This window comes from Centropristis striata, chromosome 21, assembly GCF_030273125.1.
Source record: "Centropristis striata isolate RG_2023a ecotype Rhode Island chromosome 21, C.striata_1.0, whole genome shotgun sequence".
Classification (NCBI taxonomy): domain Eukaryota; kingdom Metazoa; phylum Chordata; class Actinopteri; order Perciformes; family Serranidae; genus Centropristis; species Centropristis striata.
Genome location: NC_081537.1, coordinates 2,780,157 through 2,806,269, shown reverse-complemented (window position 1 = coordinate 2,806,269; position 26,113 = coordinate 2,780,157). Strand labels below are relative to the sequence as shown.

Genomic DNA, 26,113 nt, shown 5'->3' with positions numbered 1-26,113 from the left:
TTGACTCAGGGCCAGCTCTAGCCCATTTGGTGCCCTCGGCGAGATCCATTTGCTTGCTGTTTCACGGAGGGGGGAACTCCCGTTTTTGTTTGTCCATGGTGCCAGCCAGGCTATATAATACAACTGTCTGTCTATATAATTATTAACCTACAAGTCAGTGCTCAAAGAAGCACAGCTGGAGACCGCTAACAAAGTTAGAGGCAAGAGAGACGATGAAAGTGCAAACCGCACAAAAAATGTGTTTAACTGTGTTAAGCTAGCGTTGCCTTATTTCAACCTAGCTAGCAAGCTAATACAAATGAAACGTCTTCACATGAAACAGCATTTAAAAAAAGATTGGGACTTCTCCTCCTCTTTTCTTCTCTTTCTATGCTGCACACTGGAGAGCTTTGACGAATGTTTCGTCTTGCGAGATATATCAAAACATAACATGTCTGTCACTTGACATGGCCTGACCTCTGTGACAGCGATCTGACCGTCTAAAGGGGGGCAAGGCAATGACCACACGTCACAGTCACAAAATGTCATTGTGTATCTGCTTCTTTATTTTGTTAATATTCATTATTTTCAAGACAGAACACGAAGGGAGGGCGACAACAGACATCGGAATTTTTTATTTTTTTTCCTTCCTCGAGGGTGACTGGCGGCGCCCCTCCAGCAGATGGCGCTCTAGGCGACCGCCTATGTCGCCTATGCCTAGAGCCGGCCCTGTGTTGACTGTAGAGGTCAATTTTAGTGGTGGGAATCTGGTCTCTTTTCAGTGATCCGGATCATTTGTCTTAGCTCACCAAGAAGAGCTTTCGGCTCTTTCGGCTCCCAAATGGCTCTTCATTTTACCACTTATACCTTTTATAATTCAGACAAATTTAGCACCGTTTTGACTTGTGCTTTGTATCTGAAAACCTATTTCACTTAAATTTCAAGTTGTAAAATCCCTTGTTAACTCTGTTAACTGGCTTGAAGAACCACTCTGCTACACAAAGCAGATAGAAAATGCCTATAAAAACCTCAGCATAGAAATGAAAAAAGGACAGTTATTGACATTTTTTTGTCATTTTTTATTTAAACACACCTAAAAAAAACAAGTAAGGTACTGAAAAAATATAAATTAAATACAGCAATCAAGTAAATGTGCTTTGTTAATACCAACTACTGACATATGGACAAAAAAACAAACAAAATGTTTTTGGTATAGAGTAAAACATAATAATAAATAATCAACATAATACAAAGAAATATAATACAATGTGCAAAACAGCAGCATCCAACAGTTTAAGTTGTCTCTATGAACTACCATCATCTATCTAACTAACTTTTTATTTGTTTTTTTCCGGGCAGATTGGCATTGAGGAAGACCAAGTATATATATTAAATTATATTATATTGTTTCTGTCATTGTCACCGTCTCAGCATAAAATTGCTTAAGACGGTTTCCTCTTGAAAGCAAGATGATTTATTGAGTTTGGTTCAGTGCAGATACATTATTCTGCTTTTTGCGTCCAATCTGTGCTCATGTAGAAACCTTTAATTCCAGAGGCTTTTGTCAAATTCTGTTGTTTTTCTTCACAAACATTGATCAGAGCTGGACAGCTGAGACCGCTGCAGCATCCAGATGAATCTGTCTGTCAGCTCAGTCGGGCCGATCACATTTTAACCTTTAGCTTAGCCTCGGCAGACCGGACAAGTGGCCTGTTTAATGATCCAAAGACCTGGTCTCTTGAGTGCAGCTTCAGAGGTTCAGAAGTGGGTCAATGATAAACAATGGTGCTACCTGTCATACTGTTAAGTAGATTTATGACTAGGCAGCCTCAATATCTGTAATGAGAGGTCAAGACCTCATTTAACCTTATTACTGGGCTTCGGTGGGACACTTCTACCTGTGTGCACTAATATGTGTAGTGTACTTCATATATCAAACTGTGCAGCCATCTTGGGTCTTCACTAGTTGCTGTTTCAGTTGTCAAATATATTTCTTACCTACCAAACCTCCCTCCTGTTCATCCTCTACATACTCCCACTCATGGCCTCCGCTTTCACCGTTACCCTGACGACATCCAACTCTTCATCTCAATATTAATTATAATCATCTCCAATGCCAGCCACTCCACACTGACCGACAGCCTCACTGATATTAAAATGTGGATGCAAGGAAACTTCCTACAACTTAATTGTGACAAATCAGACCTTAAACTCATCGGCCCAAAATCCCTCAACAAAACCACTGACAGCTTCAGCATCACCATCGACAACTTCACCCTGTCCCCCCATATCCGCAACCTTGGAGTCATTTTTGACAGCAACCTTTCTTTTGAGCACCACATATCACATATCACCAGAACTGCCTTATTTCTCCTGAAAAACATTGCCAGTCTCCATTCATCACTCTCCTTCCCTGCTGCTAAAACACTGATACAAGCCTCCAGACTAGTACGGCATGCCTACCAAACTACTCAACAAACTCCAGTACATTCAGAACTCTGCTGCTCGCCTCCTCACCCGCACCCCCTCCCGTGAACATTCCGTTGAAAAAGACCATTGCATTTATATTTTTGTGTGTGGTTTTACTATATTTATGTAAAATTAAATGTCCGCTTTATTTGTTCCTTTGTCTTCAGGGTTATAGAACTTTTTTGGACATGCATGTGACATATGACAGAACCATATATTCTGGTAGCACTGGTAGTCCTGAAAGAAATGGTGTACATTACTTTATTCTGCATCAAAGGGTTGAAGAAATACATGCATTTAGCCAAACAAAAAAAAGGTGGAAATAAACAGGAAAAATTGGCTTAGACCCCCTTGGGTGAATGAGCAATGTTGTTGATTGCATTTTCACTGTTTTGAGTGTAAAGCGTCTTTGAGTACCCTGTAAAGTGCTCCATAAATAAAATGTATTATTATTATTATTGTTATTATATAAATGCCTCCTCTGTATCTCCCTCTCCTCCTCCTGCAGCCTGTGAGTTGATGAACCAGGGTATATTGGCGTTGGTCACTTCTACGGGCTGCGCCTCAGCCAGTGCGCTGCAGTCTCTGACGGACGCCATGCACATCCCTCACCTGTACATCCAGAGAAACAGCGAGGGGTCGCCACGGACCGCCTGCCAGTTCAACCCGAGCCCCGGAGGGCAGCGCTACACCCTCGCGGCCCGGCCTCCTGTTCGCCTTAATGACGTCATGCTGACTCTGGTGGAGGAGCTGCGCTGGCAGAAGTTCATCGTCTTTTATGACATCGAGTACGGTAAGTGATCAGTGATCGATTTCCAGTTGCTGGGCTGAAAACTGTGGATCTTTGTGGAAATGCTGATGACCTTTTTTTTTTTAACCAAAGATTATGTGTTCTGAAGTCTCTTAAGTCTTGGCTTTGCAAATGTTACGCTGCCAGATGACAGGCTCTTGATGGGAAACACTAACATTTAAAGTGTTTAAAGTACCTGGCATCCCTGAGTCAGTGTAGTTGAACTAGGATTAGAGACATGTTTTAGTTGGTTGGTTGCATTATTCTCAACAGAGAAATATTTGTTTGGTTAGTTGGTTGATTGGTTGGTTGGTTGGTTGGTTAGTTGGTTGGTTGGTTGGCTGGCCAGTTAGTTACGCTCTACAGAGCATATAGAAACAGTTTATTAGTTGGTTGCCTGCTTGATTGGTTAGTTTGTTGATTGGCTGCTTGGTTGGTTGGTTGGTTGGTTGATTGATTGGCTGGTTGCTTGGTTGGTTGGCTGGCTGGCTGCCTGGCTTGTTTGTTTGTTTGTTTGTTTGTTTGGTTGGTTGGTTGGTTGGTTAGTTGGTTGGTTGGTTAGTTGGTTGGTACTTCGAAAACTGTGGAACTTTGTGGAAATGCTGATGACCTTTGTACCAAAGATTTGGTGTTCTGAATTCTCTTAAGTCTTGAAATTCACGCTGGCACATCTGGTTGTTGTGAAAGCCAGATGTTATTTTAGTGATTACAAACTTGCTTGGAATTGTTTGGACAAATATGTTCACTGACCTCTCTCTCTATGCTGTGATATTGCTTGTTCTTAAGAAAACTTGATTGTAGTGGATGAAAATAGATGAATTGGCTTCTTGATTGGTTTCACAAGTTTTTATGTAAATATATTTATGTCCTTTGGATGTTCATTACCACTTTGTTGTTTAACTGAGCTTTGTCTTTTTGTGAAGACTCCCAATTATAATTTGTATTTATTGGCCTTTTTCTTCCCAGAACCTTAGTTTATGGCTTTTTAATTGTGTCATGTCAAAGGTGATAAAGATAAGTTCTTTTTTTTAGAGCTGCTTACACGTTTGTTTGAGCTCATTCTCTTTCTTTATGCACCTTTTCTTGAAGCATGAATGAACACGGAACTCTTCTCAAATGCTTTGGACTATAGTATGGACTTGTTAGTAACATAGAAAGCTGAATGTTAAATCTCAATTTTTTTCCATGAACCCTCACCCTGAGTATAAAGCTGAAGCTGTGCAATGTTTCTACTCATGGTACATACTTGTTGACAGTCCCATTTGGCGATTTCACCTCCCTCTGTGTTTACCTGACCCTGTAAATTGACAAGAAATACATGTAGACAAATAATTGAATTCGCATTAGGAATAGCTGCAGCAAACTTCAGCCATTGACCCTTCTGTCTTCTGCATTTGTTTGCAATAGCTTACTTGGACTGTATCTTAATGAAATCACATTAGGCTCAATGGATTTTTGAGCATAATCAATACAGGATGGTGGCAATTACAATATAAGGATATAGACAGAGGCAAGCATTTAGCCTCTCAGATACTCTTATCCACAGTGATTTAGAGTAAGTGCATCACTAGCTGCAGGCCAGGATCTGGATCCTTTAAGAACGGGGCCAGGGCACGGCTAACATTAAGACAAAAGGACGACAGTGAGGCTGCAGAATCACATCCTCAAACTGTGAATATGTCCATAAAATACTCACTTATACATTCATCTAAAGCACCAAAACAAACTCACTCTTTAACCGCAGATCTTGGATTTGTTTGGCTGCTTTTACACCCTGCTGGAGTTTGGACCATTGACCCTCACTTGGATTAACACACCCAACAAGAAGCTATTAAATATTTCACTGGATTTGCAACCACCATCTTATGATGTGGGTTTTTTTTCCTTTACTGAGTCAAACCATGTTGTGTTCAATTGCGTTTCCATTACTAATATAAAAATGCTGAGCTGTAACACATTGAAAGCATTCTGGGAGAAACCTATAAACACTTATAAACACCATATAAGTGCTTACACTCCTATGAAAACAAATATGAAAACTTTATTGTTTGCAATGTGGAAATTTGCCTTTGGTTTCACCATAAGACAAGATAAAAAAACAGATATTTCTATACATCCTCTACATACACATTCATTAAAAAAAAGGCAGAAACCAACAACCTGACTGACCCATGTTAGCATTAGCTGGAGCATGAACTGATGCTAGTTTTGGCAAAAAACAAAATCAACGTTACTGACCTCATAAAACTGAGCAGCGACTCCTTGGAGTGTCTGTTAGTCCAACCAAACACTGAACAAGACATTTAATGAACAAAACCTTCAAATAAACTGTCATTAAGTGAAAATACAGTGAAAGAGTCAAAGTTATGAGACCAAAACCGCTTTTTATATCTATATAACGTTACATATAACTTTATTGACACGTTGCCGTGGATACGCATTGTTCTGCTTCTCTCCTGGTGACGGCTCGCCTTGTTAGTGACCTGTCAATCAAAGGTAGCCCCGCCCCAAATCATACGATTCTTTATCTTCTATTTTCTTCTAAATGGGGCCATTATTTACACTATTAACATCAGATTGTCTTGAAGAAGATTTTTTAATAGTGATTGAGACCATAGTGTTTAGTTTTTTCATTTTGCATTGAAATGAATGGACAAAAATGCTTTTGCAGCCACACTTAGTGCCCCCTGCTGGAATTTTCGGTAGAATGCAGCTTAACCCATTGAAGCCTGGAAAGCGGATATGTCGTTTTGTAGTATTTGTATAAGCTCTCAAATACTGTTTGAATTTCATTTCTATCTGCTACAGAGGCTGAAAAATCTATTATTTAGTAGAAGCGTTGACACTTCTGTTGAATTTACAGAAAAACTTCAGGTTTTAGGGGCTCATTTTAAAATCGCCCAAAGGTTTTACTGGTGTTTTAGGCCTCAATGGGTGAAGGCACTTCCTGGTTTGCCTCCCTGCTCAGACCAGGAGGTTGCCGCCTGAGTCAACCTGACCCTGGTTTCATTAATTACCATGAAAGCATTTGGAACAAAGGATTTCTTGTGGTATTTCTTGATTTCTGATATAGTCTGGCAACATGTCCTATAAACTGGTTCAGCAACTAGTTCCATAGTAACCATGTGCAGCAACATTTCAGGTTCACCTCTTAATGTGTGAGCTTCTACTGCACTGTTAAACAAACATACCTCAGTGTGAAGATGTCGCCCCCTTAATGATTCCATTATTGTTCCATGTGCACAGTGCTATTTGTCTTGGAGTCTTGTTTTTTTTTTGCTGTTTGCAGGCAGGTTATTGCTGCAGCTGAGTGATTGTTGCAGCCACAGGATACATTTTAATAAGGAGAATAACAGAATCAATCAGTTTCTGATCACTGAACCATGTTGCTCTATTAGACTCCATCGTTGGTGTTTAAAGTACGAGGATGGCTCCTGGTTTATTCTCCTGCCAGCAACACAAAGAACAGCAACAGCTGCTTCTCAGCACTACTGTGTGTTTTAGAAGCATTTTCCTTTTGAAAAGAGTTTGGAGTGAATAAAGCACCCTGTCTTTGGACAGATTTAATGGAGGCTGAGCTCTGATCTGGAGCTGCCCTCCAGCTCTGATATGAACAAGTGTCAGGTGCAGCGATGAGAGCTGAGAGCAAACCTCTGATCTGGCTCCGACCAGCAGGGACTCCCACAGAAAACAGCCCAGAGTGGAGCCGACAGCCGGCTCTGTGGCTGCAGGAGGTGAACAAATGGAGCGCACCCTCGAGGATCACAGCCACTGATAACTTTATACCTGACAGAATGTAATAACACGAGCTGGAGAGGGAATAGAAGACTGTTGGATTTGGAGGATTGAAGACAAGTCAGCAACTAAAGGGGAGTAAAAGTAATATACAACGTTTTAATTGGAAAATGTAGCCGTGTCCATTTCGGCAGGAAAGTAATTCAAGGCCATAATTCAGATAAATGTTGCAGGTTCACTTAACACCCATGGTTCTCAGGGGTCAGAAAGGACATTAGACTGGTTTTAGGACATGTAGAAAAAATATTACCAACTTTTTTTTCTCCTTTTAAGGCAACTCATGACCAACAAATTGATATTTAGTTATTTTATTATTGGTCAATTTTAGTCAAATATACAAAATTAGGGCCTTGTTTCAAGAGAGAAAAAAGTAATAAAACCTGATTTTTTTTCCCAACAGTTATAGTGAAATAATAATTTCTTGATGTTTCTTGATTAATTTCTTTCACAGAATTGCTTGAAATTTTCAGCATATGTGCCACTCTGCACCCTTTATAGATACAATTTCAACTTTCTTCATACATAATTATTTACATAATTTCTTGATGGGAATGCACAAAGTCGGTCATGTCAACTTTTAGTGAAACTTATGTTTTGAAAGCATTGTTCATTTCTGGATGTCGACACTAAAATTGACCAATAATAATGTAAAAAGATATGAAAATTATATATCAATGTGTTGGTCATGACTTACCTTAAAAGGTGAAAAAAAAAGTTGGTCATATTTTTTTTTTTCTACAAGTCCTAAAAGTCTAATGTCATTGGGTCCTTTTTGACCCCTGAGGACCATGGCTGTGATTATTTTAGTTTATTTTTGCTGACATCCAGAAATAAACAATGCTTTCAAAACACAAGTTTCACTAAAAGTTGACATAACCAACTCTGTACATTCCCATCAAGAAATTATGTAAGTAATTATGTATGAAGAAAGTAAGACATTTTATCTATAAAGGGTGCAGAGGGGCACATATGCTGAGAATTTCAAGCAATTCTATGAAAGTTTATCCTTTATTAATGGTATGATGAAAATTATTTGGGGTCAAAAAGGAGCCCAGGAGGACACGAGGGTTAAAGTAATTGTTAGGAAAAAATAGGTGCATTTTCAATAATAATAATAATTGATTGCATTAATATAGCGCTTTTAAAAATACTCAAAGCTGCTTTACTTAGAATAGAAGGAAAGATAGAAAAGAACAGAAACTGAGAAGAAAGATGTTATGACAGTTCAGGTTGGAGTGTCTGTTAGTCCAACCAAACACTGAACAAGACATTTAATTTAAACAAAACCTTCAAATAAACTGTCATTAAGTGAAAATACAGTGAAAGGGTCAAAGTTATGAGACCAAACTGCTAAACGTCCTCTTTTATATCTATATAACGTTATATATAACTTTATTGACACATTGCCTTGGAAAAAGGAGGTGTAAAATGACATAAAAAAGACACAGAATTAGCAAAAAAAAGTCACAAGTGACCAACAAAAAATGTAAAATGACCAAAAAGGACATTAAATGACCAAGAAAAATGTAAAAAAGATGTGAAATTACAAAAAGAGACACTAAATTGTCATCTTGCGCTTCACTCTGTGTGTTTAATTATCTGTAATATTACAGTTTAAACAGCAGCTAGTAGCTTTCTAATGGGCCTTTTCTGTTTTTTATTTAAACGTTCAAATAAACTCTCATTAAGTAAAAATACAGTGAAAGGGTCAAAGTTATGAGACCAAACCACTAAACTTCCTTTTTTCTATCTATTTAATGTTATATATAACTTTATTGACACGTTGCTGTGGAAAAAGGAGGTGTAAAATGACATAAAAAAGACAGAATTAGCAAAAAAAAGTCACAAGAGACCAACAAAAAATGTAAAATGACCAAAAAGGACATTAAATGACCAAGAAAAATGTAAAAAAGATGTGAAATTACAAAAAGAGACACTAAATTGTCAAAAAAAAAGGCACAGTGTGAGAAGTTTTCTCATTTTGCATTGAAATGAATGGACAAAAATGCTTTTGCAGCCACACTTAGCGCCCCCTGCTGGAATTTTCAGTAGAATGCAGCTTAAGACACTTCCTGGTTTGCCTCTTGCTCTTCACGCTGTGTGTTTAATTATCTGTAATATTACAGTTTAAACAGCAGCTAGTAGCTTTCTAATGGGCCTTTTCTGTTTTTTATTTAAACGTTCAATGCGGATGAAGTGCTCACTTCAAAGGTAATTGGGATTAGTGTGTAGATGATGGAGTTTTTAAGCAGAAAAGTGAATGTTTTCTGTGTTGTGCCGTGGCAGAGACACACTGAGCTCTGTGATCCCGACGCACCACTCACCAATTAGCGAAGCAGCATCACGGTTTGTGTGGAGTCGAGCCGGATGCATTTACACTCAGTGTGTTTCCTCTGAAGCCCCATTTCATTCTCTGCATGTTAATCATCTGTACAGCAAGAAACTCTTCAGGGCTCTTACTTCAGAGTGTCTGTCTCTGTGCAGGCGTGTCGCTGCTCGACTGGTGGAGGTGCATCGTGTGTTTTAGTTTGAGATGTAATTACATATTCCATATCCTCTATTTTAACACTTTTAGGTCTAAAATGCCTGAAAAAAATGCCTGTAAAACCTACGGGTGTTTTTAAAATAACCCCCTCAAACGTAAAAAGTTTTTTTAGTAATTTAATGTATTTTTTGGGGGAAATTCTGTGTCCTTTTTTAGTATTTTTATGTGTTCTTTTGGCAATTCTGTGTCTTTTTTGGTAATTCTGTGTCTCTTTTTTGGGTAATTTTGTGTCTTTTTTGTCTTTTTTTGGTAATTTTATGTCTTTTTTTGGTAATTTTATGTCTTTTTGGTAATTTTATGTGTTTTTGGTATTATTATGTCTTTTTTGGTAATTCTGTGTCTTTTTTTTAGTAATTTTGTGTCTTTTTTGTAATGTTTTGTCTTTTTAAAAATGTTGTGTCTTTTTGGTAATTCTGTGTCTTTTTTGGGTAATTTTATGTCTTTTTTGGTATTATTATGTCTTTTTTAATAATTTAGTGTCTTTTTTGGTATATTAATGTCTTTTTTAATAATTTGTGTCTTTTTTTGGTAATTTTGTGTCTTTTTTTTGGTAATTCTGTGTCTTTCTTAATAATGTGTTTTTTTTGTAACTTTGTGTCTTTTTTGGTAATTTTGTGTCTTATTTTAATAAGTTTGTGTCTTTTTTAAATGAAATTTTGGACATCAATTGAAATTCAGGGACATTTTATTTGGTCTTTCTGAGTTTAATTTGAGTTTAGTATGTTTCTATGACGACCAGCCAGGTGATCGAAAATAATCTGTTAATATTCAGTTTTACCAGAAGAGATTCTGCTTCACAACGTGATTTCCAACAGTAAAAATCAATTCACACCGTCAGCTTGAAGCCAAATCAATCAGTGAACAGTAGAGCCCATTTTTTAAATAATGTGGCTCAGAACCTTCAAATTCTCCAAAATTTAAAAACAACTCCTTGAACAAGGTGATGTTTAATGATTCAGCCACTCTGTCTCCATGTGCATTCCTTCAAAAAAATGATTTTGGCAAATGATTTAGCAGGAAATTTAGATTAGGGACATTAACATTAATTAGTTGCTTATTAGCATGCAAATAAGTAACATATTGGCTCTTAATTAGTCATTATTAAGTAGTTATTAATGCCTTATTATACAACCAGTAAGACATTAACTATGAGTTTTCACTTTGCGCCAATGTTAGTGACCAGTGAGTCACTTTGTAGAGTAATGATTGACATTAAAATCTACCAATCCTCATCAATCATCAAAAGGAGCCACCAGTCACGTCTATTTGCCGTTTCCATGGTTACCTTCACCGCTATGTAGAGATTATAAAGTCCATGCAAAGTAAAGCATATTAAGATCATAACTCATACACAACAACTCCCTTACTTACTACTAAAAAGCAATAATTCTGAGGTTATTGAGGGAAAACTCTTAGTTAATGTTGTATAATAAGGCCATGCAGAATAAGGCATTAATAACTACTTAATAATGACTCATTAAGAGACAATATGTTACTTATTTGCATGCTTATAAGCAACTAATTAATGTTGAATATCCAACCTGGTCTCACAGGAATCCGTGAAATAGCCACGGATTTGCTTAACTCAAAATCCGTGGAATAGCCACGGAATCACTCAAATTTCCGTGAAACTGACACGGATTTCGCTACAATGCAAGTTAATGACAGTCATATCCCGTGGCTATTCCAACATACAAAGTGATTATGTACATTCACTGAGTGAATATTTAGAAAATAAAACATATATTTCTCGCTAGAAATAAAACTAAGTCAAAATATTGATTTTTTTTTTCACAAAAAATGAGAGAACTGTCCGCCATGTTTTTTTTTCTGACCGCTGGGACCTTGAAAGTCACGTGACTTGGAACAAACCAATAGGAAAAAATATTAACTTGCATTGTAGTGAAATCCGTGTCAGTTTCACGGAAATTTGAGCGATTCCGTGGCTATTCCACGGATTTTGAGTTAAGCAAATTATTTTGATCACATTTCTAGCGAGAAATATATGTTTTATTTTCTAAATATTCACTAAATATTCAAAATCCGTGGCTATTTCACGGATTCCTGTGAGACAAGGTTCTGAATATGTGTTCCCTAATATAAAGTTTTTTTTTCTTTACATTTTTACATATAATTAACTGTAACTTTGAAGCAATTGAATTATGCTGTGTATATTCATTTACAAATTTAAACATCCATTTAATGGTTGATATTTGTAAAAAAAAACAAAAAAAAAACATTTTTTTCTTGCATTTGCACTCAATATAGAAAAAAAATGATTTTATTTCACCATTTATTTTTTTACAATTTATTTTTATATAACATTTTAAGTTTTACTCAACATTTTGCAAATATATGTGATGATGATTAAAGGAGCTCCTCGCTTCGCCTCCTTCCTCCTCACCTCCTTCACTGCTCCTTTTCTTTTAACTCTATGGAGTCTTGGACTATTTTGTCAATTTTTCAATCCTTTTCATGTCTTTTTCGTGTCTGTTTTGTGTCTTTTTTGGTCATTTTGTGTCTGTTGTTGTGTCTTTTTCTTGTTATTTTGTGTCTTTTTTTGTCATTTTGCCTCTTTTTTGTCATTTTGTCTCTTTTTATATGTGTTCCCTAATATAAAGTGTTACCTTTAGTGTTAAATGGATATTTTCACTGCAGTTTCCATGTTTTCTTTTAATGCTAAAAGTACCTTTAGGTGACACATGACACCTGTTGGAAGTAAATGCCTGTTGAGTTCTGCCAGACCCAATGGTTTTACTGGTTTTACTGGTTTTACTGGTTTTACTGTGTTTCCTGTGTGGTGATAGAACAAAGACTCCTCTTCCTCATCCGGCTCCCATCGGTTTTCTCTTCTAACTTAATCGTCCCAGGAGGCAGATTTGGTTTGTTAAACTGCACATAACAGAAGAGAAACTCTCCTCTGGACTTAATCACACCACGTTATCGATCCTGGATCCTGTTTTCCTGTCAACACTAATCCGCTCTAATTCCATATTCTCTCATGCATTCAGCCTTCATTCAACCAAACCGCTTGTTTTTATGGACTTTCCTCGTCAAACACATTCAGCCACAAAGTTTTTTTTTGTTTGTTTTGTTTTTTTCCAGAAACTGACTGTCTTCATGCTCAGGACACGTCCTGTTCATTTAAGATCAGGTTCTAAAGACTGTTTAGCAACGCTTTCATTATGGATGTGAGTGGAAGTATGAATTTTTTTTAAAAGAAGAAAACATCTGGCAACAAAACACTTCTACTTTTACTTTAATATTTAATAAGTAATATAAGTGTTGGGCAACTTTTGCTGCTAGCCATTTTAAACCATTTATTTTTTACAATTTCTTTCTTTCTTTTTATATAAAAACACACACATATATATATATATATATATATATATATATATATGTATGTATAAATATATTTTTTGTAAAAATACAAAAACATATATTTGCAAAATACAAAATCAATTGAATTATACTGTAATATATATATATATATATATATATATATATATATATATATATATATATATATGTTACATTATATGAATTTACCTATTTGTAATAAAATAACCTTTTTTGCACTGAATATAGGAAAAAAATATATTTTATTTCACCATTTATTTTTTTACAATTTATTTTTGTGTAACATTTTAAGTTCTATTCAACATTTTGCAAATATATACTTTTTGTGTTTTTACATATAATTAACTGTAACTTAAGATTCAAGACAATTAAGCAATTGAATAATGTTGTAATATATATATATATATATATATATATATAATATAATGGCAATCCATTCTGGAAATTATTATATATATATATATTTAAAACCTGAGAATTTAGCAACCACTTTGTGGTTGATATTTGTAATAAAAGAAACGTTTTGTCTTTCTGTCATCGATTAAACAAAACATAAAGATATTAAAGTTATTAACAAGTTTGTCCACCAACTTTGAGCCCACAGACCCTCATCCTCTCCCCCCTCGTCTCCCCGTTCCTCCCTCTTCATCTTCATCGCTCCTTCCTCCTGTGTGATGACTGAAGCTGTTATTAGTGACGGTGAGCAGGAGGCCATTTATTCAGATTACAGGCTGGTTGTGGAGGGAAACGAGGAGCAGATGGGCTCTTTGGTTGGTCTGTCTGGCCCAGTGTGTTCAGACTGGAGATGATGATTAAAGGAGCTCCTCGCTTCGCCTCCTTCCTCCTCGCCTCCTCACCTCCTCGCCTCCTTCACTGCTCCTTTTCTTTACATTTTTGGGGTGCAGGTTGCACGGTGAAGGGCACTTTAACCCTCTGGGCTCTGAGCCTATTTTGTCCGTTTTTGAAAAGTTTTAATTTTTTCATGTACCACATAAAAAATGTTTCCTATACTCATATTTTGTATCCATTTTATCTTCACCTATATGATCTAACAATTATTTTCTCACTTTAATCTACTTTATTAACATAATGAGCCCAAAAATCATGAAATCTGAGTGGAAAAATGACACAATAAAAAACACAAATATGCTCAATGAACTGTTTTGGAACTTGAACATGTAAACATAGGATACAAATATGAACATTTAAAAAGGTTTAATTACAAAACATTTAATTATAATAAAATTATATACAAAAAAGTCCCATAAAAACATGTATTTATCTGCTTTTTTTCCTTGTTAGGTGCAAATTTTTAAAACAAACTGTGTGAAATGACACAGAGAGCTCCACCAACGCTCAAATATTTCTGTTCTATCAAATTAAAACTATCATATCTTTGGTTTTACACGAGCTAGGAATTTCAAACAAAAACTGGGGGAAAGTATCAAGTCTGAACTTTGGAGTGAAGTTGGTAGCAGCGCTCCATGTGACCTAGTTTTTTTTGTTAGACATCACATGATCTGATCAGCACGCCACCATCAGAGACCCCAGAGGGTTAAACATATAAAAAGTCATGGAAATTAATAAAGATCAATAACAGTTTTTTCACATTATAATGATCGCAGCATGTTAATGTAAGCTGGCGATCGATAGCATGTAAACGTTAGCTGTCAATCGGTAGCATGTAAAAGTTAGCTGGCGATCGATAGCATGTTAACGTTAGCCAGCGAAAAAAAAAAGTCTTTGTATTAAATAAGTTTGTAGGAAAAAAAACAAGAGAATAGCATGTCAGTGTTAGCTGGTGATTGAGAGCATGTTAACGTTATCTGGCGAAAAAAAAATCTTTGTATAAAATAAGTTTGTAGGAAAAAAAACAACAGAATAACATGTCAATGTTAGCTGGCGATTGATAGCATGTTAACGTTAGACGACGATTGATATCGTGCTAATGTTAGCAGTCTAGCGAGACCAAGACCAACTCCGTGCCATTGAGAGAACTAAAACGTGAATCATTCATTTATTTGATTTGTTTGACTTCAACGTGATTGATACGGGCTAGTGGGCTAACGCTATTAATCACGTTATAACATGAAAATATCATTATCACGAAATTACGTGATAATTTCACATGCATGTCCAGACATGTACATCACTTTTAAGTGTCCTCTGGAAACACTTCTGCTGTGTTGTGGTCTTTTGCAGATTTGAATGAGATTCGGTGGTAGGGTGTATCTGGAGCCAGAGAAGAACACATTAATTTTTGGAGTAGATCCGAATCATGGGGCGGATACATGACGTAATTTTCTCTTCCGTTAACTTTGAAAGATTTGTGCTACATTCATGTGGTGTTGGGAAAATTCAGGTGAAAATTTTGGATCACCTGATGTGATTCCTTTGCTCTTTGTTGTTACAGTCACTTGAAACACTGAGCAACAACACATCCATTTTGTAGCATCCATGTTATTTCCACATGACAAATTAAAGCTCATGAAAACACCAAAGTCGGAATAACGATTTCCCAGTTTGGGAGATGAAACCATCCGAGGTGGAAGAGGTCTGCTCTCTCCAAGTGCCAGTCTACTTATTTTATAAATCATTTTTACTCCTTGAGTCGTTCTCTTGACCCATGCAGATGATGTGAAATGAGTTTTGAACCTGTTGAGTGTGACTCTGTGAGTTTTTAAGCCTTTCCTTTCACAGAGAGAAAACAAAGTGGTAGACGTGGTGAATTTTCTGGCGATTTATTCTAACAGCATCCATCGTAACAAGTCACTGAATCTGTTAACGGAGCAGGAAACTCTCTTTTCATTTTCTTAAAACCAGTGGAAGTTAACCACTGGCGGCGTTGGATAATTTCCCCTCGTTTCTGAGGCGAATATGCAGATCAGCTCGTCTTCAGAGTTCTCCACTGCCCACATAGTTTAACACCAACATCCTCAAGGAAAATTCAGTTTCTGCTTCATAAGGTAGAGTCAGCTGCCTGCAGCTCCGATGTGATGTGAGGAGCCAAATGAATTCACAGTTGGACATTTTCCTCCAGAAGACTCAGATACTGAAGCTGCACAGAAGCAATCTAAGCTCCCCGATTGGCAGCCATGTTGGGAGGCCAACGTGGAAATTGAAGTCCAGTTATTCAGGTTTGAGCGGCAAACATGGTAGAGAACTTTTGCATTCATGCAACTTTTCATTTTGGCTACGGTAGAGAAATCATTTACGACATTTTAAGGTTCAGCATTCAGTCTTGACCTTCAAAACAGCAGCTAAAAAATTTAATTTTTCACTGAAATGTCATGGTTTCAAGATTCTGCATGCAGACAGGTGTTTCTAATATTTGTTTCCTTCCTATTTATATCAATAAGGAGTGGGTAAAAAGCAGAAAAAAAGTCTTTGTATAACACAATGATCATACAGTTGAATCATCCCCTCTAATAACTAAATGATAGGAGGATTTTTGCAGGACTGCATTAGTTTTTAGTTCAGTGTAACTTTATTTTTTATCATCCAGGTACACAGAAACATGAAAAACCACAAAGTCTAAGTCATTGGCTGTAATGATCCTTTCTTCAGAGTCGGGTCCACCAGAGACCAGAGTCCTTCCTATCACTGTAATAACGCACCAATAGAAAAGGTGCACAGGTGTGCATTATTGCGTAATTGGACATCCTGCTTAAATTCAGCAATGCAATTTCAAAACCAGTTCAGAAATAGATGTGGCTTTGGCATCAGCACTCTTCCACTTATTTGTGGAAATGAAAGAAGATGCTTTCAGGTTCAATCTTCACTATTTAACAAGTGAAATAACATAATAATAACAATAATGGATAATAGCTGTTGGTCCCTGTAAACACAATGAATGAATAAAATAGAAAACGCTGTAAAAGACCACAACACAACAGAAGTGTTTCCAGAGGACACTTAAAAGTGATGCACACGTCAGGACACACTTGTGATGTTATCCCGTATTTTCAATATAATTATAATTTCAAGTTATAACGTTATAACGATCATAGCATGCTAACATTAGCCGGTGATCGGTAGCATGTTAAAGTTAGCCGGCGATAAATGGCATGTCAATGTTAGCCGGCAATCGATAGCATGTTAATGTTAGCCGGCAATTGATAGCATATTAACATTAGCCGGCGATAAATGGCATGTTAATGTTAGCCGTGATCGATAGCATGTTAATGTTAGCAGGCGAGCGAGACCAAGACCAACTTGGTGCCGTTGAGAGAGACCAACTAAAACGTGAATCATTCATTTATTTGATTTGTTTAACTACAATGTGATTGATACAGGCTAGCAGGCTAACGTTAGCAGGCTAACGTTAGCAGGCTAACGTTAGCAGACGTCTGGACACGCATGTGATATTATCACTTTATTTCAAGCTAATTATAATTTCATGTTATAACGTTATACGATCATAGCATGCTAACATTAGCCGGTGAACGTTAGCAGGCTAATGTTAGCAGGCTGACGCTATATATCACTTATAACATGAAAATATCATTATCATGAAACAATGTGATGTAAACATTACCTTGAAAAAACATGATAATATCAAACATGTCCAGACATGTGCATCACTTTTAAGTGTCCCCTGGAAACACTTCTGTTGTGTTGTGGTCTATTTGCAGCGCCGGCTAACGTTAACATGCTATCGATCAGTAGCTAACGTTTACATGCTATCAATTGGCTGTTAATGTTAGCATGCAATGATCATTATAACGTAAAATTATCATTATCTTGAAATAACGTGATAATATCACATGCGTGTCCAGACCTGTGCATCACTTTTAAGTGTCCTCTGGAAACACTTCTGTTGTGTTGTGGTCTATCTGTAGCATGTTTTCTAATTGCTGCTCTTGTGTTGTCAAGTTGATGAAGATGTTTTCTCCGTTTTCTTTGTGTTTTGTGTATTTGCATGTGTTTTGTTAAGTTGCAGTTGCTGTGAGCTCTCAGGGTCTCCGTAGGTGAGGGTACAACACAACCTTTAGTTATACACAGAACACTGCAGGTGAGTGAGTAAATAAGGTGAACTGGCCCTTTAATGGAACAAGCCAAGGCAGCTTGTTCTTTATGAAATGTTTGAAAGATGGAGTGAATAACTGACCAGCATCACTTACCTAAAGCATCTGGCAGGAGAAAGAGCAGAGGAAGTGAGGGAGGAGAGATCACACACACACACACACACACACACACACACACACACACACCCTCCAGAAGCAGGATTGATTTGTGCCCCTGTGTGAGGGTATCAATATGGCGGCGGCGGTGCGTGGCTCCACTGAGCATGACGCAGCAACTCAGCCACATCAAAGCTGCAGACTGCAAATCTCACGCTGGCCGCACACACACACACACACACACACACACACACACATTCTTGTACTTCTATCTTTGTGAGGACCCTCATTTGAACAGTGAATTCCCTTGCAAGGTTATAATAGTTTTGGATTTTTCATTAGTTTTAGTTTTAATTTCATTGTGAATTTTTGTTCTCAAATTCAGTTAGTTTTAATGAGTTTTTAGAGTGAGTTTGCTAGTTTTAGTTCAGTATTTATTTTTTTGAAATGCTTTAGTTTTAGTTTAGTTTTTATTAGTTGTAGTTTTTTGTAATGGGGTATTTGTTGGGTGGGAGATTAAAAGAGGTCACAGTAAATTTTGCCTTTATTTCCTTTGTCTGATCCATCTTCATTATGTATGAAAAAAGTTGACAAAGAGGAAAACGAAGGACATTTTCACTATAATTTTAGTTAGTTTTGTAACCACACAATACAGTTTCAGTTAATCATCATTATCATGTAACCTTTAACCCTTAAAACAAAGTCTGAAATCTCAAAAAAGCCTTTAAAGAAGTGAGGACCGGCCGAAATGTCCTCACTTTGCAAAAATGTCCTCACTCTGTTGGTTAAAAACGTGTTCTGGTCCTCACTATGTTGGAAGTACAAGAACACACACACACACACACACGGGCACTGGTGGACAGCCGGGCTGCAGTGCGCTCTGGGAAACGGTGTTTTTCATCAACACCCAATCAGAGGCAGCTGTCAGGCGGAACAGAAGGCCGTCCTGGGGAGAAACGCTGATAAAGACATTGACACGGAGAGTGTGTGTGTGTGTGTGTGTGTGTGTGTGTGTTTATGTATGTGTAGGTGTGTGTTGTGGGTAAACAAACACACACTCTCTGCTTTCTCTCCTCTCTTTCTCTGCCAATCTACCCGTAACACACACCACTGCTGTTGGGCTGACACACACACACACACACACACACAGACACACAGACACACACACACACACACACACACACACACTGTGATTGTCCTAACCTGACCTTGTCAAATGGAGAGGAAGAAAGAACATCATCTCTGTAATTAATGCTGCAGTCAGACTGACATTAGCATCATGAAAACACATGAAACTTGTTTTATGCAATAATAGCAATAAAAGATTATCTTTAAACTATGTTATGCACTGTAAAAAAAAATAAAAAATGTTGTTTTTAATGTAATAAACCAGCAGCTGTGGTTGCCAGAACTTTACCGTAATAAATGCGTTGCACCTTTTTCTAATATTACGGTAAAATGATATTAGCACTGTTGATTTCACGTTTAAGATTACCATTTTATTCCATATTTTACCGTAAAAAATGAAAAGTTTTTCCATCAAAAGAAACGCTGTTCTGCCATATAATTGACGAGAAAATATTTTATAAAATGCTGCATGAATTAAAGATTTTACCATTAAATATTACAGGATATTTCTGTTAGAGATATGGTATTTAATACATTTAAAAGTTAGAAAAAGTATTTTTACAAAAGATAAATGCAAAAATTACAGTGATGGCTTATATATATATATATATATATATATATATAAAAGTATGTTTTTTTACAGTGCCAGTGTATTTTACAGTGGAGTCATTTATTTAAAAAATAAACTGTAAAAAAAATTGTTTTGGCTGATATATACATTTACGGTGTTTCATTGTTACTGAAACTGAATTAACCCATTTATTGTTTTACGGTCTTTTACTGTCCTGGTTTAGCAGTTTTTCACCGTAAAATCTACAGACATTTCTTACAGTGTACATTATTCTGTGCTCTGATGCTAAAGTCATAAACTAAGTAACTAACTGGATGCTCAGACAAAAAGCACATGTTTTGATAAGATAAACTCATTATTAGGGCAGCAATAGCTGTAGGGACTAGTGCTCTACTTCTCCGGCATAATTTCACCTAGAGACTCCATTTAAACTTTAAACAGTAGACACAAGTCTTGTGTATCGGTGTATTAATCCACGTTTCGATAGGTCATATAGTTTTTTATCAATCCCTGTTCAATGACCATGATCATTTTTGGAGAAATTCTGAGATTATAATGGGTGTGTATTGCACGGAATGTTCGTGTCACAGTGTGTGACATCATCGCCAGAGTGTAGAGGGAGAGAAGAAATTGTCAAAAAATAAATTTTAAAACTGCGCTCCAGGCCGCAAATTCCACTCTACAGAAATAATTTATACATAGAAACGTGGGAAAATTTGTCTTCTCACTCACAATCCTCTGGTAAAGCTGTCAGAGTTATAGTTTGGGCGTAGGACGCACAGATGATCCACCAACACCACCAACAGCCTCATTGGCTCCCATATTAAAAACGCAGGAAGATTTCTGAAAAAGGGATTTTTTTAGATCGCTCTAACAAAAAGCTATTTTTTCATTTTTCTTAAAAAAAAACATATGTAGATGTTCAGGAAGAACTCAGGACGCTCAAAGTGAAGTCGGATCAATGATAGGTATTATGGTTTTGCCAAAAATGCTTTCTGTTCGAGGCCAGAAATTCCAGTCTGTCCACCTCTGTTCCAGCTCATTGGCAGTTGGTTGCAGTTAATTCTGTTGATTGATTTGCTTTGATTGCCTTTGATCTTTGATGTGATTACAGTTACAGATACACACACACACACATAGGTAACTTTATCTGATTTTAATTACACACACACACAGACACAGGTAACTCTATGCGATTTTCGTTACACACACACACACACACACACACACACATTTTGAGGTTAAAGGTCATAGGTTGCTGTATAAATAAATACTTGAAAAGGAATGCTTGTTGTAGGTGTGCTCCTTGTATATTATATAGTATCATAACATTACTAGTATTAATTGTTTGAAATCTCTGAAGAATCTCATCATAGTGTACACACACCGGCAGTAGCCCCCCGTGGCCCTTTTGAGAATTTCCCCAGAGGAACTTTTTGAGTTATCTTTGCTGTCTTTTGGCGGATTGTTGATAAGAAAATGAAAACCATTAGATAACAGCAGCCTCATCTTTAGATCCAGTAAAGCGTCTCAGTGTCTCTGCTGCTCAGCCGATCAGAAACGGAGCGGAAAAGTGAACTTGAACAGTCGATGTCTTTCCTCTTCAGTGGCTTCAAAGCAACGATATGTCATGTTTCCATTTTGCAGCAGAGACTGAAACCACACGGAGCTCTTCCTTCTGTTGACATCTCATAAATGTTTCATGGCTGACGAGAGCGATCAGATGAGCCGGAGCTCTTAAGACGACCGAGATCTCTATCGGAGCAAGACCGCCTCAAAACACAAGATTAAAAGTAAAATGATTAAAGTATGAAATATTAAAAAATGTGAAGTTACCAAGAGGAAAGAAAGGAGGAAGAGGGGAAGCAGAGTGATTTAGAGAGAGGTGAAAAGGGCAGAGGAGGAGGAGGAGGAGGAGGAAGAGGAGGAGAGAAGAGGTGGATTAGCTGCAGACAGCATGAAGAAAAGCTCTGCCCGAGGCCCGGAGCTGCTGTTAGGATGCATTTAAATCTCTCTGCCTGCTGAAAAGTGTAAATATTAGTGTGTTGTACCAGCCTTCATCCTTCACACAACCAGAGTTCTGCTTTCATGCTGAGGAATTAAAGGGCAACGCCACCAATTTACATGTCAAAGTCCGTTTACCAGTTATAGCCATTAGTCATCATTTTTGCAACCTGCAGGATTCATCAATCCAACATGAATTCATGTTGGTTGTGGACTTTGGCTGAAAAGACTGAGAAATCTATACTACAGGCCAAAAGTTTGGAAGCAAAATCAAATTACCTGGGGGCCGCTGGAGGCAGTATCAAAATGACCAAAAAAAGACACAAAATGACCAAAAAAGACACAAAATGATCAAAAAAAGACACAAAATGAGCAAAAAAGACACAAAATGACTTAAAAAAGACACACAATTACTAAAAAAAGGCACAAAATGACCAAAAAATACACAAAATTACAAAAAAGACACAAAATGACTGAAAAAGACACAAAATGACCAAAAAAAGACACAAAATGACCAAAAAAAGACACAAAATTACTAAAAAAGACACAAAATGACCAAAAAGAGACACAAAATGACTGAAAAAAGACACAAAATTACCAAAAAAAGACAAAATTACTAAAAAAAAAGACACTAAATTACCAAAAAAGACACAAAATGACTTAAAAAAGACACAACAATACTAAAAAAAAGACACAAAATGACTGAAAAGGACACAAAATGACCCAAAAATACACAGAATTACCAAAAACGACCCAAAATGACCCAAAAAAGACACAAAATGACTGAAAAATAGTAATTAAAGGGACCTTCCACACACAACACGGAAAAGTACCATTCATATAAAATTCACATTAAACTTTCATATCAAAGTGGGGGCCACAAAATATCGCCACGAGGGCCACAATTGGCCCACGGGCCGCGAGTTTGAGACCCATGATTACTTTTTTCCTAGTATTATCATTATTATTATTATTATTATTATTATTATTTTTTCCAGATTACGTGGTTCTCTGCCAGAAAGTGTAACATGAAGTATCTGATATTTATTATATTTCCCAACATGAAGGTGTGAATGTGGTTTCAGCAGCTCTCCACATGATAATGAAGCCCTCGGGGCACCACCTTTTCTAATGTTTAATGACTAAATTGCCTTCAAAGGTCTCAGAGGTTTAGTACCTTTAATGTCTGACAGAGTCCAGTCTCTTAATATTCCCCTCACTGCTCCTCCACCCTCGTCTGCATGGAGGAAAGATTCAATCAGATGTTGAGTAAATTCTGACTCACTTCCCCTTAAACTCCCCCGAAGAGCAGCGAGCAAAGATCAATGACAGAGGAGAGATTCAGGGCCACGGAGGTGAAGAGGAGAGATGGAAGACAAAAAAAAAGAGAAGGTTTTATGAGATGACTGCTAGTCTTCTGACTGTGAGAACACGGGATGGACTACGTGATGGTGACATGTCTCGTCTTCTCCAAACAATCAGGTCAGCTGTGGAAACACAAAAAAAGTGACTCAAAATGACAAAAAAATACAAAAAACTACTAAAAAAAAGACACAAAATGACAGAAAAAAATAAATTACTAAAAAAAGACAGAAAAAAATCTAAATTACTTAAAAAAGACACAAAATTACCTGAAAAAGACACAAAATTACAAAAAAGACACAGAATTACCAAAAAAAGACAGAAAATGACAAAAAAATACTAAAAATTACAAAAAAAAGACAGAAAATGACAGAAAAAACTAAATTACTAAAAAAAGACAGAAAAAAAATCTAAATTACTTAAAAAAGACACAAAATTAACATAAAAAGACACAAAATTACAAAAAAAGTCCCAGAATTACCTAAAAAAAAGACATAAAATGACTGAAAAAACACTAAATTACTTAAAAAAGACACAAAATTATTTTAAAAAGACATAAAATTACCAAAAAAAGACACAAAGTAACATTCCATAACATTTCCACTTCTTGCAGTAACAACAACACGGCAGATAATAAACGCTCCGGTAGCAGCTGCCTTTCTTTTTTGTTAACGTCGTCATAGAAACAAGGTAAACAAAGCTCCAGCTGGAGCAATAAAGGGACCTTCCACACACAACACGATAAAGAGACATTCATATAAAACTCACATTAAACTTTCATATCAAGGTGGGGGCCACAAAATATCGTTACAAGGGCCACAATTGGCCCACAGGCCGCGAGTTTGAGACCCATGACATAGAGAATCCGGCGGCTAATGGTGAGTTCAAGGTCTACACGAATGTCAGAACTTTCTACGTTGTTCCTAGCTCCAAGTTCCGACTTTCAGTGTAAATTAAACACACCATAAGGCATTACGGTAAGAAAGTGTTAGACCCGCCTTCAAAATAAGAGCACATGGATGTGTTAGCAGAATCCACTATACAATTTACAAGAAAACTGTCAAAATATGACGCCTTAAAAAAAATAGAAGAACCCTTATTCTCCTTTACAATAATTCATGAAAATATGCAGTGATTAAGATGGAATAGTGGCATTTGTCTACATGGTCATAAAATCATGTTTCTCTGTGTTAAATCCAGCCTTTTTTTTGTCCCAATCTGTTTCCCTGATTAAGGAAATCAGGTTTCTCTCCTCCCATCTCGAGCTGCAGTTTCTGCTGATCTTCACTTTAACCTGCAGAGTGCTCCAGTCCTCAAGTGTCTCTGAACTGTTGTCTACATTAAATAATTGATCCAGTGGTCCCCGCTGTCCGTCTGACTGTTCCTCTTGTGTCTCCTGCTCCTCGTCTCCTCTCGACTCTTTGTAATTTTCTTTTAATTAGCAGAGAAAGTGAATGGATGCTTCCAGTGTGAAACGGCCACGTTCACCCCTCATTGGGCTAAACTCTCCAAGAGGATTAAACTGGTCTGAAGCCACTTAGACAACCTCATGTTGCTTCATACATATTTAAGGCGGCACAAGGCAAGACAAAGCGCTGTTAGACACCGGCTCATTGGTTCCCAGCTCGTTAGCTCGCTGTTTGTTGTGTCTCCGTAGGATCCAATGAGACACACACTGCTTCCTCTGTCTGGCACACACTCCACAGACACACAGAGGGAAGGTCAGAAAGTTACAGCAAAGTTTCTACTCACTTTTAGACTCTTTTAGATGATAAAAATACTAATAAGCAATGGTGGAAGACGTATTTAGGTATTTTATTCAAGTAAAATCCAAAAAACAATAAATACATAACACAATAAAAGCACAATAAAAAAGATAATTAGACAATAATATAATAAAAATATAATATAATAAAAATCAATAAAATGCACTGCCTGCACAAAATAAAATGTGCATGTGTACACATAAAATCAACACTCTATTAACTATATGGAGTATTGGACTATTTTGTCCATTTTTTAATCCTTTTCATGTCTTTTTTGTGTCTTTTTGTGTCTTTTTTTACTCATTTTGTGTCTTTTTTGGTCATTTTGTGTCTGTTGTTGTGTCTTTTTTTTTGTTAGCTCAACCAATCATATTCGGCACAATGGTAATTGGCATGTCCGCCAAGGCCCGCCCCCTTACTGACAAAAACCGCCCACTAAAAAAACCACACTCGTGCGTGAGCAGGTGAAAGTGTTGCAAGCGAACAGAGTCACAATATCGCTCTAGGGAGCAGAGATGCAGGATACAAAATAGCTCGCGAGTGATTTGAAAGCGCTCGAAAAAACAATATGCGCACACGGAGGTTTGATTGGTCTCATTACGAGTGCGCGATTTATGTCAGTGTTCTAATCCCATAGTACTTGAGTAAATGTATTTAGCTCTTTAATAAAGATTTCAAACACAATTTTATCTCTTGGATACATTAAAATATTCAAACAGAATCAGAGCTTGTGATATAAAGATATGCACATTTCATCTGTCTCCTCTTCTGTTTCTCTTTGTCTTTATTGACCTGTGAGTTATTAAAGTGTTTGTAGTCCTGCTGTCTGTATTGTATCATTAACTAATCAGGTTTCAGCAGGTTTTCTGTGTGTTCAGACACCTGCTGCCTCCATATGTCCTCCACTGATCCGTCCTCTCTCTGTTTGATGTCTCTCTTAAGATGTTTCTAATTGGCTGCTGATGCAGCAGCTCAGGAAGCAACACAAAGCTTTCTGATAGCAGATGCTGCCAAATATATCTCTGACGTACACAAATACTTATTAATCATACATCCAGTAACATTTGGTCCTTTAAGAGCATCGTTCCTCCTGCAACTCCAGCAAAATACAGTTTAACCCTTTGATGCACAACATAATGACACCCCTTCTAATGCACAACATGAGTCAAAAATGATATTATTTAATGATTGCTGTGTGTTTCTGTGCTCTATCTTTTGATA

The 26,113-nt window shown here is 36.9% G+C and overlaps 1 protein-coding gene across 2 annotated transcripts in view; it reads left to right on the top strand.

The window, feature by feature from the left end:
- LOC131959051 (glutamate receptor ionotropic, delta-1-like) overlaps positions 1–26,113 on the top strand; it is a 784,279-nt gene that overhangs the window by 478,377 nt on the left and 279,789 nt on the right. For both annotated transcript variants that reach the window (XM_059324148.1, XM_059324147.1), the window contains exon 3: positions 2,957–3,241. In XM_059324148.1, coding sequence (XP_059180131.1) covers positions 2,957–3,241 — 285 coding nt within the window. The remainder of the gene's footprint in view (positions 1–2,956; positions 3,242–26,113) is intronic.